At 33.8% G+C, this 20,853-nt stretch overlaps 1 protein-coding gene across 2 annotated transcripts in view; it reads left to right on the forward strand.

The window, feature by feature from the left end:
• Positions 1-15,551, forward strand: part of LOC121370824 (vacuolar protein sorting-associated protein 13D-like) — a 118,815-nt gene extending 103,264 nt beyond the window's left edge. For both annotated transcript variants that reach the window (XM_041496311.1, XM_041496312.1), the window contains 10 exons: positions 1,683-1,829; positions 2,390-2,523; positions 6,379-6,557; positions 6,965-7,038; positions 7,915-8,082; positions 8,588-8,791; positions 9,226-9,479; positions 10,706-10,887; positions 11,753-11,877; positions 12,195-15,551. In XM_041496311.1, the coding sequence (XP_041352245.1) occupies positions 1,683-1,829; positions 2,390-2,523; positions 6,379-6,557; positions 6,965-7,038; positions 7,915-8,082; positions 8,588-8,791; positions 9,226-9,479; positions 10,706-10,887; positions 11,753-11,877; positions 12,195-12,287 (1,560 nt within the window). In that variant the 3' untranslated portion in view covers positions 12,288-15,551. The remainder of the gene's footprint in view (positions 1-1,682; positions 1,830-2,389; positions 2,524-6,378; positions 6,558-6,964; positions 7,039-7,914; positions 8,083-8,587; positions 8,792-9,225; positions 9,480-10,705; positions 10,888-11,752; positions 11,878-12,194) is intronic.
• Positions 15,552-20,853: the final 5,302 nt, after the last annotated feature.

Below are 20,853 nucleotides of genomic sequence, written 5' to 3' on the forward strand. Positions count from 1 at the left end.
TATCAAATTTAACTTTCATAGCGATTTACCTCTTTTTCACAGAGTTATGGTCCTTGAATTTAGAAGATAAGAAACATTTTGTGATTTCATCAAGTTAAAAGTATGAGCTATAATATTGTTTAACAGAAAAGTGACTTTCCCACACACAGAATAACACATACCATGAAAAGGGAAACCCAGTGACTAAATCAAAAGTAAAATGATTTAGTTGTCCTTGTTGGTGTTACTGTAAGGCATAACTCAGAGGTGCATCCCAATATCAGCTTCTACCCAGAGAGAGTTTAGTGGCTTAGTGCAGAGATGTCGCTATATTAATTTATCTTATAATAATTACATTTATTATCTACATAGTGCAAGATATTCAGAGAAATATAACCAATATGACCCACATGTGTCATAATGATTTCACGTGCACAATAAATGACGTAATTAATGTAAAATGACATCATTCCTGAAAATGTCGTCGTTTCATCGTCTCTTTTTAGTTACGTTTGAAACGTTTTGACATAGCCCTAGCTTGTTATTCCTGAATTTAATATTTTGAATAATGTGGATAATAAAGAAATTATTACGCTCGCATGTGAAACTTACTGATTTTACGAAACTCGTGTCAGGATTCATGTATTACCATGGCTCTCGCTCGGGTAATACAAAAATCCTGACACTCATTTCGTAAAATCAGTATGACACACAAGCTTGTATAATAATCTATATTTATCATATAATATCTTACATTTTCAGTGCAATCAAAGCATGTGATATTTTTTAGATCACATACCTGTACATTAAGAATTTGATAACTTTGCAAATTAGATGTCAGTTAATCGAGGTCACGGCACTAGCAAACATACTTGGGTGACACTCCATAATTGACGTATGCATTCATAGTCATCATATAAAAACATTTCAATTTCAATAGCAATTTTACACTGAAAGCTGTCCAGCATTCAGAAAACAAAAAATGTTATGCACTAGTTTATTTTGATGCAAGGACATCCAAAATGACGTCATTCGAGTTTGATGTCATTTCCATTCAAAAAGACACCACACCACATATTCTTACGTCATTTGAATATCTAGTAATGGCGGACTGGAATTAAAATTGCGTGTACAGTTTACAAAAACATGTATTACGCTTGAGATTATATAATAAAGAGATTATTACCCTCGTGTGTTTCGGTATTGTCGATATATATTAGGAATAAAAATAATGCATTATGCTCATCAGAGGCTCGCATAATACAATTTTTATTCCTAATATATGATATTGATGATACCGAAAAACACTCTGGTAATAATCTCTTTATCATATGTATCACTAACATCTAATCTTTAACCACTGTCCTGGACAGATAGCCCAAACTGCTGACTGCTGAGTTGTTTACCAGTACAGCATGCTTTAACCTAATTTGCATAAGGCCACAGTTTGTGTTGTATGTTTATCTAGGAAAATGTGCAGCTAACAGATATGTATGTTTTAGTTTTACACAGTGTCACAGTAATTTTTGTCTCGTCTTAATGAACTAAAAAGGTGAGATATAGGTATTACTTTTACGATGGCGGCTATGGCCTACTTCAATGAAACTTGGGTTTATAGTTGCACCTATGTATGTTTATCACAGTGAAATTGTTTTATGTTAGACGAGACATTTAAGTCTGCAGAATTCTTGTATATTGTACAGATTGACAACCAGATGTTTGGTGCCCAGCGGTCTGTGCTGCTGTTTGTGACCCCGCAGACCCGGAGTGACGTTGCTGACAACACACCTGCTCTACACATCACTGCTCACAAGGTGCGCAGTGCCAAGTGGAATGCTGAGATATTTAAGGTTTGTCAGGATTTAGAGTTCTTTAATTTTTGTCCATTTTTTTCAATTCTATCCATATGATAATTGATTACTAATAAGTATGATGATGAACTACAGTTTTTAGTGAACATGATCATCCTTGACTTAAAATAACTGGGGAGCTGATAGGAGAGGTGGTACAAAAGAAAGAAAATGTTTTATTCACAGTTATATGGCGTCAGAGTGGTATAAAAAGAATCAGGGTGCCGTAATATAGGATCTTCTCCATCTAGACAAAAGGGAACTTTTATACAAATCAAAAGAGACACCTTTTTTTTTTGGGACAGTATCCTCCTGACTCCTCTCCCCCCCCCCCCCCCCCCCCCCCCCCACTAAATATTGACCTGGTTAATTGCTTTTATTTGTTGTGCAGAAGTAATAGGTATTCATGATGTATTTGGGTTTATTTTTATGGATATTACTACATTGCACAGATAAATTTCTTGGTTCTTGATTTCTGTTTTCTGTCTCAGTTTGGTGTGCCTTGCAATTTGAATTGTGCCATCATGCAAATAAAAAGATTTCACGTAATAATGTTTCAGCACTTGATTGTGTCGACAAAGAAAATGACAGTCCATCTGGAGGAGAAGTTGCTATGGAAACTGCTACAGTTTGCTGGATACAACAAGCCTGAGGATGACATGAAGAAAATGGAGGAGAGTTGTGACACTCACAGGTTAGTACAAGAAGAGCTGACCTGATAACCATGGATGGACAAGTTGGTTTACTTCAGCTATTTTTGTGTGCATAAAAACTCACTTGTACATAGCCCAGTGGTAAAGTGCTTGCCTGATTCACGCTTGGTCTAGAACAGATCCCTGTTTGTGGGCCCATTGGGCTATTTCTAGTCCCGGCATGTTCTCTATGATTGGTATAACAAAGGTCATGGTATGTACTATCCTGTCTAGGATGGTGCATATAAAAGATCCCTAGCTGCTAATCGAAAAGAGCTATTCGTGAAGTGGCAACAGCAGGTTTCATCTCTTAGTATCTATCTTGTCTTTGCCGGCCCCAGTGGCATCGTGGCAGGCCATCGGTCTACAGGCTGGTAGGTACTGGGTTCGGATCCCAGTCGAGGCATGGAATTTTTAATCCAGATACCGACTCCAAACCCTGAGTGAGTGCTCCGCAAGGCTCAATGGGTAGGTGTAAACCACTTGCACCGACCAGTGATCCATAACTGGTTCAACAAAGGCCATGGTTTGTGCTATCCTGCCTGTGGGAAGTGCAAATAAAAGATCCCTTGCTGCCTGTCGTAAAAGAGTAGCCTATGTGGCAACAGCAGGTTTCCTCTAAAAATATCTGTGTGGTCCTTAACCATATGTCTGACGCCATATAACCGTAAATAAAATGTGTTGAGTGCGTCGTTAAATAAAACACTTTTTTTTTTTTTTTTTTCTATCTGGTCTTGAAACATATTTCTGACGCCATATAGCCGTAAATAATCAGAAATTACATCTACATGATTAATCAGAAATTACATCTACATGTAGATTAATCAGAAATTACATCTACATGATTATTCAGAAATTACATCTACACTTAGATTAATCAGAAATTACATCTACATGTGGATTAATCAGAAATTACATCTACATGTGGATTAATCAGAAATTACATCTACATGATTAATCAGAAATTGCATCTACATGTAGATTAATCAGAAATTACATCTACATGTAGGTTAATCAGAAATTATATCTACATGATTAATCAGAAATTACATCTACATGTAGATTAATCAGAAATTACATCTGCATGTAGATTAATCAGAAATTACATCTACATGTAGATTAATCAGAAATTACATCTACATGTAGATTAATCAGAAATTACATCTACATGTGGATTATTCAGAAATTACATCTACATGTGGATTAATCAGAAATTACATCTACATGTAGATTAATCAGAAATGACATCTACATGATTAATCAGAAATGACATCTACATGATTAATCAGAAATGACATCTACATGTAGATTAATCAGAAATTACATCTACATGTAGGTTAATCAGAAATTACATCTACATGTAGATTAATCAGAAATTACATCTACATGATTAATCAGAAATTACATCTACATGTAGATTAATCAGAAATTACATCTACATGTAGGTTAATCAGAAATTACATCTACATGATTAATCAGAAATTACATCTACATGTAGATTAATCAGAAATTACATCTACATGTAGATTAATCAGAAATTACATCTACATGTGGATTAATCAGAAATTACATCTACATGTAGATTAATCAGAAATTACATCTACATGTGGATTAATCAGAAATTACATCTACATGATTAATCAGAAATGACATCTACATGATTAATCAGAAATGACATCTACATGTAGATTAATCAGAAATTACATCTACATGTAGGTTAATCAGAAATTACATCTACATGTAGATTAATCAGAAATTACATCTACATGTAGATTAATCAGAAATTACATCTATATGATTAATCAGAAATTACATCTACATGTACATTAATCAGAAATTACATCTACATGATTAATCAGAAATTATATCTACATGTACATTAATCAGAAATTACATCTACATGATTAATCAGAAATTACATCTACATATAGATTAATCAGAAATTACATCTACATGATTAATCAGAAATTAAATCTACATGTATATTAATCGGAAATTACATCTACATGATTAATCAGAAATTACATCTACATGTAGATTAATCGGAAATTACATCTACATATGGATTAATCAGAAATTACATCTACATGTACATTAATCAGAAATTATATCTACATGTAGATTAATCAGAAATTATATCTACATGTAGGTTAATCAGAAATTACATCTACATGATTAATCAGAAATTACATCTACATATGGATTAATCAGAAATTATATCTACATGTACATTAATCAGAAATTACATCTACATGTTTAATCAGAAATTACATCTACATGATTAATCAGAAATTACATCTACATCAGGGGTGTGGAAAAATAAAATTGTCAATCGGTCCCGCTTGATGTCATCATTAACGGAGGGGTGGGGGGGGGGGGAGGGAAAAAAAAGAAAGGAATAAAAAAAAAACCCCACAAATTGTATATATTTTACATAATGGAATAAATAATATAAAAAAGGAATAAAAGATATGAATTTAAATCCCATAAATGTATAAAAAGTACGAATATTCAGTACTGTGTCCTGAAAATTAATATAAGATCGGACCGTTGAAGCATTTGACAGCCTGAGCTAGCACATGTTTAGACAAAGAGATTAATAACGTCATCACTGATTGGATGAAATTTGACCTCTACTGGCTCTTGAGATAACCAGTACATGTAGCTGTTCTGCTTACTCTCACTTGTTAACAAAAAAAGTGGAAACCTTTTGTTAATTTTAAAATCCTTTATAATTATTGGATAGACTACATTGAACAGTCAACAATAAATACATTTATAGATTATTTCAGTATATTTTATGCTATTTCAAGCAGTTTGTATTGCACAAAAGTCTCTTGCTTCGGACTGGGACACTCGACCCAACAAAGCTCCGTACATAGGTGTTGACAGGTGTTGATTGTAACCAGTTGCAAACTCTGGGTCCTTTGTTTTAATTGGAGTGTAATACCTTGATGGCTTTCTCACCAAGAATGGTGTTATTGTTAACGTCTGTTTAATCTCTTGACCGGCTCAGCAACTTTGACAAAGTTAATGTCTAGCCTAGTGGCTGTGGATTGACAGTACTGTAGGTCCGACTTCAGTAACTGACGATGTATACTTAGGCAGACTTCAAAATCACAGACGTCTTGCCACAAGCCATATTGACCACTATTTATTTATTATTTTAAATCATGCATGAGATACCGATGTCTGGGCAGGCCTGTCCACTTGACGGATAAGGATTTGTTCCAATAATAGAAATGGACAGGTGCTTCGGACCGACAAGAATGACAAAAGTGGGACCGGCAAACACACGTTTTAAAAAAATAATTTCAGTCTCAGAGATCGAGAATCGGTCCCAGACCGGGAGAAAAGGGCTTTTCCCCACCCCTGATCTACATGTAGATTAATCAGAAATTATATCTACATGATTAATCAGAAATTACATCTACATGTAGATTAATCAGAAATTACATCTACGTATAGATTAATCAGAAATTACATCTACATGATTTATCAGAAATTACATCTACATGATTAATCAGAAATTTTACTTTACAAATCTAAAAAAAGAAGAGTTTTTGCACCAAACCAGGTTTTGGTATCAAAGACATTTAATTCCATGGAATTCTTGTGTATAATTTTTTTAAGTGTTAATATGAGCAAGGTCTGTTTGCAATCTATTAGCTTTTTCAGGTTTTTTTAGTTTTTTATTTTGCTGGATAGTTAAAAAAAATTGTCTTATAGAACTGAACATGATATAGCAAGATAATGTTTATAGGTAGTTTTTATTATATATATATTAGTTGTTTTATACCACATGTATAAAGCCTTGTGTTAGCTTATGGGTTTTTGTTTTTCTCTTCTTTTCTCAGAGCTTTGTCTGCATCTTCTGTTCTGGCAAAGCGTTACTACTTTGGCGCTCTGAAGCTGAACACAAACCGTATTACACTTAGCATGGTGACCTCCAGCAAGCTGCCACCTGACCTCAAGGCCATCAAGCACGCTCAGTCCATGACACTCATTGCCTTTGAAGACGCAAAAGTTGATTTAGGTAAATACAGGTTTTGAAATAGTTGTTTGCTTTAATGTAAATAGGGTAATAAGAATGGATATTGACTTTCCAGATTAGTGTAAAAAAACAACCCAGATGTGAGATGTTGCCAAGGTTGTTTTTGCTTCTTTATTATTATTATTATTATTATTATTATTATTATTATTTAAAAAATAACCTTTATCATAAATTGATCATCAGATGCTGTTTGTAATAAACTAAGAACTGGATTTTAATAAAAATCTGTCTTGTTGAAAATGTTTATTATTTCCACCCCCACTATTCAAGTCAGGTTTATCACAACTGTATATACATTTTATAATTTAAAATACACAATAAAATATTCTATTAAAATTACGTAGACCTGTAATTTCATTAACTATTAAAATAACATGTTCGATTTTCAGATCCATTTGTCCGTCTTCATCCGTTTGAGTCAAGTGCCTTCCTTCTTAATGAGATTATGATTCATTACACTCAGGTGAGTAACAATAACTGGATACACTTTTAACACTCGGCATCTAACATGAAAACGCTGGCCTATGTTCAGTCAGCCATTGTACGATAAACAGTTGGAAACTATTATGACTGGTTCCCTATGTGGCCATTTGGTTCAATGTATAGTGTGAAACCCAGTCTTGCAAACCATAGCGACAAACAGCTGGCTGAACTTACATGTACCTCTGGTTACCATCTCCAGATATTAGTGAAGGCTTATATCCAATTAAGGTTCAAGCACGCTGTCCTGGACATACACCATTGCTATCTGGGCTGTCTGTCCAGGACAGTGGGTTAGTTGTTGGTTAGTGAGAAAGAAGAGGGTGTAGTGGTCTTACACCTACCCACTGAGCCCTTAAGAACTCGCTCTGGGTTGGAGCCTGTACCGGGCTGTGAACCCTGTACCTACCAGCCTGTAGTCCGATAGCTTAACCACTGCGCCATTGAGGCCAGTGTGGCTACATTCACAAGTCCATTTTAAGAGGTTGCTCTGTTTATAACATAGGAAGAAACAAAAGATGGAAAAATAATTTGTGGATATGTAATAAAAACAAAACGGATCATAAATGCCCCTGCTAAGTTGTGTGAGTATGGGCTTGAAATCTTTTGAAATTGGACACTGAATATATTTCCTGTTTCACTTAAAATGTATTTAGAGCTTCTACAAATACCAAAACTATTAGAAGCAATGGATTTTCCGAAAGTGATAACAGATAAAATTAACTGAAGTCTTAAAATATATATAATACAGTTTGTACAGGCTAATATATGGTACATTGTTGTATTGTGCTAGGGTCTCTGTTTTAGTGGTCTTATAGATTGTATTTATGTCTACAACTGTACCATTTATAACTTGTAGGAACTCAAAAGCCAGGCAGCAAAAATCCTTGGTTCTGTAGACTTTCTCGGGAACCCTCTAGGTCTGTTCAATGATGTCACAGAGGGAATATCTGGCCTCATTAAAGATGGAAATGTGGGTGGACTGCTGAAAAATGTCGCCCACGGCGTGTCAAATTCTGCAGCAAAGGTATGTGCTAAATAGTGTTGGGAATCAAATGTAATTTTGCATCAACTGACTATTGATTGATTAATAATTGACTAATTGTACACAAGATTTTAGGTAACTTGAATCTGTTTGATACTTTATGCACGACACTTTTGAGTTGTAGTTTAAAAATTATTGATTAACGTAATTTTTTGTTAACAGATAAAATAAAAATAAAACCCCTTTTTTTAAATTTCTGTTGCACAAAATTAATTAGAATGTTATACATTTCTCACAGTATTTCATTTCCTTCTATAAATACTAATTAAACAGCATTTGTCAGAATACTCATTTGTGTATTAAACCAGAGTAAATGTAAACTGATTGTCATGTAACTGTAAACATATTCATTAGCACATCAAAGACCATGGAACTAAAAGAAACGTAGCTCTATACTGCACTCGATTCTACTCAATCATGAAGCATACACATCTGATTAATTTATTATTATTTATTATAATGCCTGTTTTATTGATTACAATTGCAGGTGGCGAGCTCCATATCGGATGGGGCCGGCACTATTTCCATGGATGATCAGTACAACCAGACCCGTGAACAGTTACGACAGCAGGGTGGTCGAAGCTCCGGTCACATCATCGCGGGGATGAAGGGTCTGGGTTACGGGATATTTGGTGGCCTCACAGGCGTTTTTACACAGCCAATTGAAGGAGCTAGAGAAGACGGTGTAGAGGTATGTGCTGCCATCTAGTGGCAGAAATATTTGATGGTATCACTAATCTTTTAAATTATTATAATTAGAGTAATTTGTCACCTGTACCATGCATGTGTTAATCTTGTTTCATTAGTTGAGTAGATAATTATATACTGTGTAAGAAAGAACTAATCAAGACATTATGGAATAGTTTTCTGAAGTATTCATCTGAATAACTAATGTAGCAGCTTTAACTTTGTTAACTTAACAGCCCTTATTGTAAAAGCACAGTCAAATAGTTTTTGCCTGTTCTTAGTGGATTTTTGTATATATATAAAAAAAATGTAATTCTTCATATGGTAATGATAATCTCTCTTTTTTTGGTAAATACAACCTTTTTGAACTGGTTCATTTTCATTCTTAGGTCAAAACCAAACTGTCATACAAACTTCATGTTACATGCATATTTTTAGGGCTTTCTGAAGGGAGTTGGAAAAGGAGTTATAGGAACAGTCACAAAGCCCGTGTCTGGTGTGTTTGATTTCACATCGGCCCTGGCGAACGCAGTCCGAGATTCCAGTCGAAGCTCATCTCGCCAGAACCCGCCTCGTATCCGTCCTCAGCGATGCTGTTACGGCCCAGGCGGATTGCTTCCTGCGTATTCCAGGCAACAGGCTGAGGCACAGCAGCTGCTGTTCTCCATCAATGATAATGATTACACAGAATGGTGAGGTTTTAAATACACTCACTGCCTTGTATTTTGTTTTCTTTCATCTGTCTCTTGTAGCAAGATTTAGCTCAGTGCTTGCTTGAGGTGCTTGCGTCGCAGGATCGAACCACCTTGGTGGATCCATTCAACTGATTAGGTTTTTTCTCATTCCAACCAGTGTACCACAACTGGTCAAAGTCTGTGGTATGTGCTTTCCTGTCTGGGAAACTGCATATAAAAGATCCTTTTCTGCGTTAGGAAAAATATAGCCAGTTTCCTCTGATGACTACGTGTCAGAATTACCAAGTGGTTGACATCCAATAGCCGATGATTAATTAATCAAATGTGTTCTAGTGGTGTCGTTAAACAAAACAAACTTTAACTTTTACTCATCTCTTATTCGTTTTTAAAACTGAATTTAGAAACTATGGACTTAAATAGTGAGGTTTAAAAACTTGCTAAAGATATATAATTATTTGATATAAATTTGGATTGATAAGTTTTATAATTTAGACAAGATGTTTTTTCATACATAACCTGACCTTTGAACATATGGCACTTACCCTGAATCAGTGACCTTAGTTTAAGTATGACATAGACAACTTATTAAAAGATGTTGTCAACTTTTAGTTTAAAATTGGCATAACATCCCTACTATGTATAGTATTAATATTTGGAACCTTTGTTATCCTTGTCGATTATATGATATTTGCAATTATATTTGACTTCATTGTATGAATCTAGTGTTGGGGATTTGATGTAAAGAAAATCCTGAAACCAGACAAAATAATTTAATAGATGTCAATATTAACAAAACAAAAAAATTGAAAGCCAGTATGACTAATTAAATGGCAATTTAGCCAGCATTTTGAGTTTCATTTATCAGGTTTGCATCATTTACCATCATCCCATTACCATAGTTTGACACCCAATAGCCGATGTATTTTTCGTGCTGGTGTGTCGTTAAACATTCATTCATTCATTCATTTACCATCATTGTCACGACATATCTCCAAATACATGAACACATCAGCAGTCAGCAGTGTCGTCGGATAAAGTTGTTGCAACATTCATCTGTGATAGCATTCTTTTATATTATCAGGCATTTACTTTGCTATTATCTGTACTAAATTGCTATTGCAAAATGATCTGAATTTTCGAAGACTGTGAAATATTTTTTGATCATAAGCATAAATCTATTTTGATAAAACATTTTAATTTTTTTTTTTTTTGTTGATGAACAGTGTGATTGCCATGGATCAGCTGCGATGGGGTAGTGGTGGTAATGGAGACAGAAAACGGCTGAGCATGTACGCCCTCATCACATCGAAGCAGGTCTATTTCCTCGGCAGTCAGGACCACGACATTGTACTCAACATCCTGTACGAAGACCTGGTGTATTGTCGATCGTTCAAAGAAAACAGAGGTACTCAGATGTTGTGGTAGTTCTAGTAGGAAAAACAACTTACACAGTGATTACAATAACTGCAGATTTATTATTAAAAGACCTGGCTAGGGATTTTTGAAGCTATCTTAGTGCCATAAAATCGTAAAACCATTATAGACCACGACGTCACTACAGCACATGCTATAGTGATGCCATAGCCTATGATGGTCTTATGATTTCGTATCTCTAAGATAGCTTCGAAAATATTGGACCTGGTGTACTGTCGATCCTTCAAGGAACACAGAGGTACTGAGACGTAGTTTTTGTAGGAAACAACTCATGTAGTGATTATAATAACAACAGATTTATTATTATTAAAAGGCCGGTCATTCAGAGAATTCAGAGGTACTGAGATATGGTAGTTCTAGTAGGAAACAACTCAAGCAGTTGTGAGACAACATAATCAAGAAAACATTGGTTGGCCTAAAATAAAACAAACAATAATGAATAAATGTTACTTTCAATTTATAGTTTGGTTCTAAATTATTTTAAAATAGGTTTTGATTTAATACATTATTTTTTACAATAATGATATGCTGAGCTGGAAATTGATTTGTATTAAAATTTTCACTGCCTAAAATGAAAGAAAATTATGACCTAAACAAATTAGATATCCTAGGCTTTTTAAAATTATTTTATTATTGCCTTAACAAAGTGTCTATGCTAGGAATGCTCAATGGTTTCTGTTCCTGTTATAGGTAAAATATAATTCCTTTTGTTTGGGTGATGCTAAATTGATATACCACAAGTCTCTACACACAACATTATATATTTATTATTGATTTATGCCAATTAAATGTATATTAAGTAATTCATTTTTTATGTCTATTTTTTTCTAATCCAGGCGATGGATCAGCTCATGAATTGAGTTACTACATCGAACTGACAACGAAAGCTGATGGAGCTGCATCTCTGGATAGTCTGAAACACCCGAGAGTCCGATGTGAGAAAGCCTCAATAGCCCAGAAAGTAAGGATATTTGTTAACCCTTTGTTCCTGTCAGCATTTAACCCTTCCAGCCCTCTACTTTTTGCAGCCCTACATTCAGTTGATATGGAAACCCTAGTGGCATTAAGAAAGATTTGTTAGAATGGATTTGACACTTAACAGTGAAAGTGAGAAGGCAAGAACCAGTCTAATCACAGTGTGTGCTCAACAAAATCTGTTATTGATTAAAAGTCTGATCTTACTGCTAAACAAGTACAAAATGTTATTTATCTCACTTGAAGCTTAATATAGCCGTTATTACATAACTTGTATAATGAATCTTTTATTTTCTGTTGCAGGTAGTTCAAGAGATCAATTATGCAAAAAACATGTATGATGAGAAGGTTCAAACACTGCAGCCATCAGTTACAAATGATGAACTTGATATGTGATATGTCATATTACTGGTATAGACATAGCTGATGTGTAGATTATAGTTTATAGATTCACACATTGCTGATGTGTGGTGCTACAGATCCAGACATTGTTGATTTGTAGTGATATAGACCCAAACAACACTGGTCTGTAGAGATACAGATCAGACATAGCTGATGTGTAGTGTTATAGTTTCAGACATTGCTGATGTGTAGTGTTACAGGTCTAGAATTTGTTGATGTGTAACATTACTGATTCAAACATCAAATGAGCTTGGCTTGTACATTATTGTGTTGAAAGTGTATTTGTCGATGTGTTACAAAGCTCATACCAAAAATAGAATAAATTAACTTGTCCCTACCCATTTATTAAAGCTATTATACCAAGTGCTTAATATTTGATGAACCACAGAAGAACGAGAAAAACAAAGCCAGAGACAAAACTAAAAATAAAATTTTGAGGTGCAAAGAGAAGTTTCCGACTGTATCCATGTGTGTTGGAGTAGTGGTTCTAGTCAAACACATTGTGAATGTTAATAATCATAGGTTCACAATCTACTGTTAGCTGCTAAATCCTTGACCACGGTCATTCTTTGATGAGGAAATAGGCTGTACATGTATTACTGAATAATAATATTTGTTTATTTTACTTTATTTTTCATTTGTAAGTATTTTCTACACTAATTTGAAGACAAAAATGCCAAATGCTGCAATTTTCTTTTTAGTGTATGAATTGAATAATCTGTATCTCAGCTTATTACACATAAAGACCAAACCATGACCATTATTGTCGAGTTACGTGATTTATACCTTCATGTACAGGGCAGGTATTACTTAGTTTATCATTGTGATACCTAGTGAACTGAACATTTTGTCTCCAGTGTTAAAAGTTGGAAGACCTAGAACTTGTGATAATTGTTTCAGTTGTGTGAAGTGTATACTGATATTTTCAAAGGTTGTCATTTTGTCATTTACAATAATTATTATAATATAAAACCAACAATAACATTGTGATAGGACACATCATTTTTACCATCCTGTTGTTTATCTTTAATTTAGTACAAGTGTGGGAGTTATTGTAGCCCTGTCCATGTAATATGTGGAATAATGTGTGGTATGTAATACTAGTGTATTGTATTACATAGTAGAAAAAACATGTTTAATATATAAAAAGTAGGCTTTAAGTCAAAACAGTTGTGTTATTTATATGTTTGTAGGTGTATAGTTTTTTCTGTTTCATGTGTGGCATTCCTTGGGGTTTAACCCTAGTTCTTTGTAAATATTTGGATATGACTTTAAATTAATGTGGTTGTAAATATTTGTGTAATATGTAATTTGTATATATATATATATATATATATATATATATATATATATATATATATACACACACATGTTCATTGTGTTTATGTGTTAAACTTAAATACAGCCAACAACCGTCTTTCCAGCATTTTTGTCATGTTGAATTTTATGACCATGATAGAAACTGTTGAAATAATTTATGCACATTTTCATGGTCCTAAATCTAAATATGTGTGGCAAGTAATTAAATGAAATCATCAACCCACTTTTATAGTAATTTTGTATCAACGTTTTTATTCTGTTAATTGTCAGTTATGACATTTTCACTTGTTCAAAGCAAAATTTGCTACAATTTTACTCTCCAGAGTCGTACATGTATACTTTTGCTTACGAAATGATGACAAGAGTTTCTTATTTTGGAATAATTTCCATGTTCAGTTGGTTGTAAGGACAGCTTGTTTAATGCGATTTGTTTTTGCCTTCTATTGAGCACTAACAACAGATTTAGGCCTCAGATTTAAACCCCACCTTAAGGGCATCTCTATCTAGCTATCTCTATATAGCATGACATGTAATGCTATGAATGTACTCTTTTTACCTGCAATACCATCCTGTTTTAATTAATAAAAGTCAAAATCAGTATCTTTACTGTAGCATTTACCAGTTGTACTGCTATTATTGTCATTACACTGTAAACAAAAAAAAAAAAAAAAAACACCCCCAGTAAATAAAAATATTGAAAAAAATAATTAGGATCAAACTTTTTTCAAGTAGGGTTGAATTGTTAGAAAAAAAAAAAAAATTAAGTTTTTATAGGCATAATCAAAATGGTGGGTTTGTTTTTTCGTGGTATCACAATTAGTACTTGATGCCCAGTAGCCTTGATTCTTTATTATCATTGAACAATTGCATAGATGTACATGTACCATTTATGATAATTTTCTGTTATATATTTCTGAATTAGTGTCTTATATAGTTATACACATTCATTACTAGTCATGTAGTACAGTATACTTTTCACAATTAATTTTGCCAAAACCATAACATATTCCTTTGTATTACAGTTTAAATTTACCATTGAAAACATTGTGTTACTTGCCATAAATGCTCTTTGTTTTTATTGTTATTAATGACTTGTGTTAAAAAGATCAGAATAGGGGAACCAGACTTTGTACTAATTTAGCTTTGCAGGCTGTAAAAGAACCTGCTGGCCCATCATTAAAGTGTGAGAAATAAGATATGGTGCTTAATTTTGTGTGGGATACATAATTACGTGTTTTTGTGTCTTTCTGGCAATATTTTAGTCTCTTTTTTTTTTTTTCTCTCTTTTTTTTTTGTTAAGAATTCTGCTATGAATATAAATGTATTTGATTAGTTTGTAAATTTTCATTACTTTTGAACTTTCTATTTAATTTCTTCTCCCCAGTGGGAATCCCCATCCCCCTCCAATCTACATGTATAAACGATTCTGATTTATTTCAGTTTTTATACCTGCTTTAACTCGGCCATCAGATTTCATTTCAACTTACATGTATTTTCATGCTTATATCCAATTATGGTTCCAGCACGCTGTCTTGGGTACACATCTCGGCCACACATCTCGGCCACACATCTCGGCTATCTGGGATGTCTGTCCTGGACAGTGGGTTAGTTGTTACTGGTTAGTGAGAAAGAAGATTGTGTAGTGGTCTTACACCTACCCACTGAGTTGTTAAAACTCATTCTGGGTGGGAGCCGGTACTGGGATGCAAACCAAGTACTTACCAGCCTTATATCTGATGGCTTAACCATGACACCACCAAGGCTGGTAACTCAGCTTTTTTAATAGGCTTGGGTGAAAGAAGGGAGAGTACCGGTATAACAGATGATCGGAAGAGGTGACGCTTGACACAGTGGAAGATTTTGACCAATCAACTGTTGGGAGGTTCGAACCAGTCCATAGAATGGGGGATTGGGGGGGGGGGGGGGGGGGGATTTTGGATGAGAGTAATAGAGAATGACAACTGAACACAATGAGGAGGGATGGAACTTGTCACCCCGAGTTGTGGTGGGCTGTTGTTTTTCTTGTCCCTGTACTCGACCAATTGGTATATCAAAGGCCATGATGTGTTTTGTTTTGTCTGCAACAAAGTAAATTTAACAGTTTCTGTGGCAGTAGCAGGCTTCTTATTATTTTGTATGGTATGTGCTTTCCTGTCTGTGGGAGAAGGAAGGAAATGTTTTTATTTAACAATGCACTCAACACATATTATTGGCGTCGGACATATGGTCAAGGACCACAGATATTGAGAGAAAAAACCCACTGTTGCCACTTTATGGGCTACTCTTTTCAATTAGCAGCAAGGGATCTTTTATATGCACCATCTCACAGACAGGATACCACATACCACAGCCTTTGATATACCAGTCGTGGAGCATTGGCTGGATTGAGAAATAGCCCAATGGATCCACCAACAGGGATCGATCCCAGACCGACCATGCATCAAACCAACGCTGTACCACTGGGCTACGTCCTGCCCTGTCTGTGGAAGAGTGCATGTAGCAGGTTTCCTCTCTTAATGACTACAAGTCAGAATTACCAAATGTTTGTGACATCCAATAGCAGATGATTAATATATCAATGTGCTCTAGTGGTGTCGTTAAACAAAACAAACTTTACTTTCATATTATAATTGCATCTTCCCCATCACAAACAAAATATCTTACTTTTACACTTCCAACAGCTAATGGCTACGATGTTTCCACTGTGCCAAGGACAAAGGTTAGTTTAGCCCGGACAAATAACACAGGATTTTAATTAGTTAAATTATCAAGACATTTGAATGTTTCTCAGTGAATTACAAATTAATAATATGCAAAATGTTTGTTTTGTGATATTCATATTTTCTAGTGAACAATAAAAATTACCTCTACTCATTTGTGTTGCATTTTACTGTTTTGTGTTAGAAACATTTGCTAAATATAGAATACTAAACTAGCTTGCCTGTCATACCATTTTTAAGAAATGAGTAAACAGTATTGTTATCCGAGTCGCTTTTGCATATGACAGGCAAGCTAGTTATTATTTTATTTATTACAAACCAACTGCAAACAAGCCGCAACGTAGAAGTCAGCAGATGTCAAGACCTACTACCCGGTATACGTTATTTTCTACGAATTGGGTCAGCAAGTGATCTTTGTCATGCCAATATTACACTAGTTTAGATATTGAGTGTGATTGCTATGACATGAGCAATATGTCACACTGGTGTCTAATAAAATGGGATATATATTTTACAGGAGCTTCAAGATATATAAGGAACTCTTCAATTCTGTATATTTTGATACCATTTTGGTGACTGTATTTGTTCTGAAGACAATTGTCTACCTGTGAGGTTGAGGGTTGCAATCGCATGAACAAGAAATAACCCAATAGGCTCACGATTGGGGATCGATCCCAATTCATACCAAAAGATGATGATGGAAAAACAAAACAAGAAAAGGCAATCTTCATGTTTATTAATTTTTGTTACACTTCAAGGCCTTGTGATAACAGTGAAAAAAAACAATATGTTGGAGAATTAAAAAGGACATTTTTGTAAGGATTTCAAACCGGATGATAAAAACAATGATATGAGAATAAAAATATTAAGTAATAAACTTTTGTATTAAAGGGACAGACCCTAGTTTTTAAACACTAAGGCATATTTTTCACTATTAAAAAAAAAAGAGTAAAGTTTGTTTTATTTAACGATGCCACTAGAGCACATTGATTTTTTATCTTATCATCAGCTATTGGATGTCAAATATATGGTCATTCTGACACTGTTTTTTTAGAGGAAACCTGCTGTCGCCACATAGACTACTATTTTACGACAGGCAGCAAGGGATCTTTTATTTGCGCTTCCCACAGGCAGGATAGCACAAACCATGGCCTTTGTTGAACCAGTTATGGATTACTGGTCGGTGCAAGTGGTTTACACCATTGAGCGTTTGGAGTTGGTATCTGGATTAAAAATCTCATGCCTCAACTGGGATCCGAACCCAGTACCTACCAGCCTGTAGACCGTTGGCCAAAACACAATGCCACCGAGGCCGGTTTTTCACTATTAGAGCCGTTTATGATCACTGAAATCAAACATTACTTATATTTTATTGTTTTGATTATCTATTTCCGTACAATCGAAGTGTTTCTGGTTATCCTGGTGTTTCTAATACCACAAAATGCATTTTTCATATTTTAAAAAATGCACGTGTGTCTGAGAAGTAACGGTTACTGAGTGGCATTTTAGTCTACTTTTAAGGGTATGTTTTCTCTCTGTGGTATACAAATTTGTTACAGGTTTGTAAATGAACCAAACTTAGTGTCCATTTTTATGAGTTGAAACTAGGGTCTAGGTGAAAAGTGAACCTTAGTGTTTAAAAACTAGGGTCTAGGTGAAAAGTGAACCTTAGTGTTTAAAAACTAGGGTCTGTCCCTTTAACAATTTGAGACACTGACAGAAAATCTCTCAGGTCCGATTCTTGTCGATGGTTCAGCTATGATCCATGAATCAAGTGAAACCGATTACCTAGATTTTTCAGTTGATGCAAGTATGAAGTGAGAACACATTGCAAGAATTCTGTGGAATTATATGTCTCACCTACAATGAAAGTATTTGATGTCACTCATAGTTTTGATCCATAAAATAGGTCATCTAAAAAAAAATATAGTAATTTTTAATTCTGTCCAAGAAACTTTATTGTTAAGCAAAAAGCAAATATATTTTAATTAAAAATGTTTAATTAATTAATTTTGAATTCTTTTCACATGCATTGTTCAACATCCATGGGAACAACTATAAAAAAAAAACCCACATCCATCTAGGATTTACAGTTTGTGAGAAATGGAGATAAACACAAAACATTAACGTTAAGTTAAATACAAAATTAAAACACTGCATTGTGTTCAACATTCACAGAAACAACCATAAAACAAGTTACATCAATCTTGTACTTGCAGTTTGTAAGAAATGGAGATAAATGTAAAACCGTAACATTTAGCTACATGTAAATGCCAATTGAAAAAAAAAGTATTTTTATTAAAAACGTTTAATTAATTTTAAATTCTTTTCACATGCTCTATGATGAACATCCATTGGTGCAACTATAAACAAAGTTTCACTGATGTAGGACTTGGGCTATAGTTTGTGAGGAATGGATATAAATGCAAAACATTAACGTTAAGCAAAAAGCAAATATATTTTAATTAAAAATGTTTAAATAATTAATTTAATTCTTTTCACATATTGTGTTGAACAACACAGAAACAACTATAAAACATGTTTAATCGATCTACGACTTATAGTGTGGGAGAACTGCAACAAAACATGAAACTTTAATGCAAAATGTTAATTAAAAATATTTAACTAATATATATAAGGCTGAAAAACAATATGTTTCTGGGAACCCAACCCCTATAGTCCCTTATACCGACCTTTCTTTTTTCTTCGATATACATGGGTATAATTTTTTTTTTTTACATTATTATTATTATTAATACATTTGTATGTAGGTGAAAATGTATCTCAACCTGTAGAGGTAAATGAAGTTTCAAAAATAAATTAATTTTTTTTTGTTTAAACTGACCTACCCTACTTAATTTTCTAAACCATTGTCCCTAGTCTTTAATGGAAAAGTTAATGTCGTCGTCACGAATGCCTTCGGAAAAGTAATACCTATAACTCTCCTTTTTTCTTCAAAAGTTTCAAAAAGAAATTAATATTTTTTTGTTTAAACTGACCTACCCTAGGTAATTTTCTAAACCATTGTCCCTAGTCTTTAATGGAAAAGTTAATGTCGTCGTCACCACTGCTTTTGGAAAAGTAATACCTATAACTCGCCTTTTTTCTTCAGAAAAGTGAGACAAAATCTAAATGGTCGGTGTTTACTTTAATTGGGAATCATGGTTGAACCGTTAACAAGAAACTGAGCCTAAATATTCATAATTCAATATAAAAATATGGTGAAATATAAAGTGTTGAGCATAGTTCTATATAAAAAATGAATGCAACTATCTAAAATAAGCACAAAAAATCCCACTCATTACATACTGTATTTAACAAATCAACTGCAATCAAAGGTGCAAACTAATACAAACTGATAATTGTGTACTATTGGGTAATACATGTATATCATTAAAATATTAGTAAACTACTACTGATTATGATGTTTTTACAACATTATAGAATACTGATAGGAAACAGTTTCTGAAGAAAAAAAATAACTGACTCATTTTCTAACCCACAACTGTTGAATACATTAAGAAACATGGTTTTAATTATGATTTATTTGCTAAAATTAATAACTTTTTTCACCAAACACATACACATAATATTATACATGTATATCAACAATGGAAGCCAACTCTGACCATCATAACAAAAACATAACAACTATTAAATATGAATAAAATATTAACTGAATTTTTTTTTAAAATTCTAACATCATGGTACTTTTAAGATAGATATCAAAATAAAGTGTCTCAAGAAGATAACTAACATGCAAAGTACATGTACTTAAAGCTGAAACAAACAGGAGAACCAACCAGACTTCAACTACATGCAACAAGTATTTCTGTCATCTCTCAAGCTGTATCCTAACTGGACGCAAGTGACACGAAGCGATTATTTTAGAAATCATTGATTTCAACTGCCACATCCTAACCGCATGTGTGCGATGTAACATATTTATCTGTAGCACCATAATATGCGTGCAGTTAGGATATGGCGATTGAAATCAATGATCTCTAAAATAATCACTCGCGTCCGGTTAGGATACAGCTTTATATTTCTCTTCTTTATCACTCTTTCTCTCTTTTTATCCCATATTCTCGTCCTCTCTTTCCATCTCTCATCACTCTTTATTTCTTCCATCCCTAGCTATGCAAGACAGACCTATACCATGATGTCAGTCCATATAGAATAAATGCTATGACCTCATTGCATTTACCATGGGAAGTATTAAGTTGTTGGTAATGTATGATGTCATATTAGTGATCTGAGGTAATCAAACAACAGTCTTACATTGTATATTTTGTAATTAAAACCTTCATTATAAAAAAAGCTATCTTGTTAACTTGTAGTGTTAAATTTTATTTAACACATGAAACATACGCTGCAAATCTGATAGTGTAGTCAAATAAAGATTGAAGTAGCTTTTTCTGCCATTTACATCTGTTCATGTAAAATAAAATTTTATTTACCGAATGGATGAGAGAAAAAGACTCCAATCATATGCGGTCATGTCATGATGTGGGATAAAA

The sequence above is a fragment of the Gigantopelta aegis genome, chromosome 4 (assembly GCF_016097555.1).
Source record: "Gigantopelta aegis isolate Gae_Host chromosome 4, Gae_host_genome, whole genome shotgun sequence".
NCBI lineage: Eukaryota > Metazoa > Mollusca > Gastropoda > Neomphalida > Peltospiridae > Gigantopelta > Gigantopelta aegis.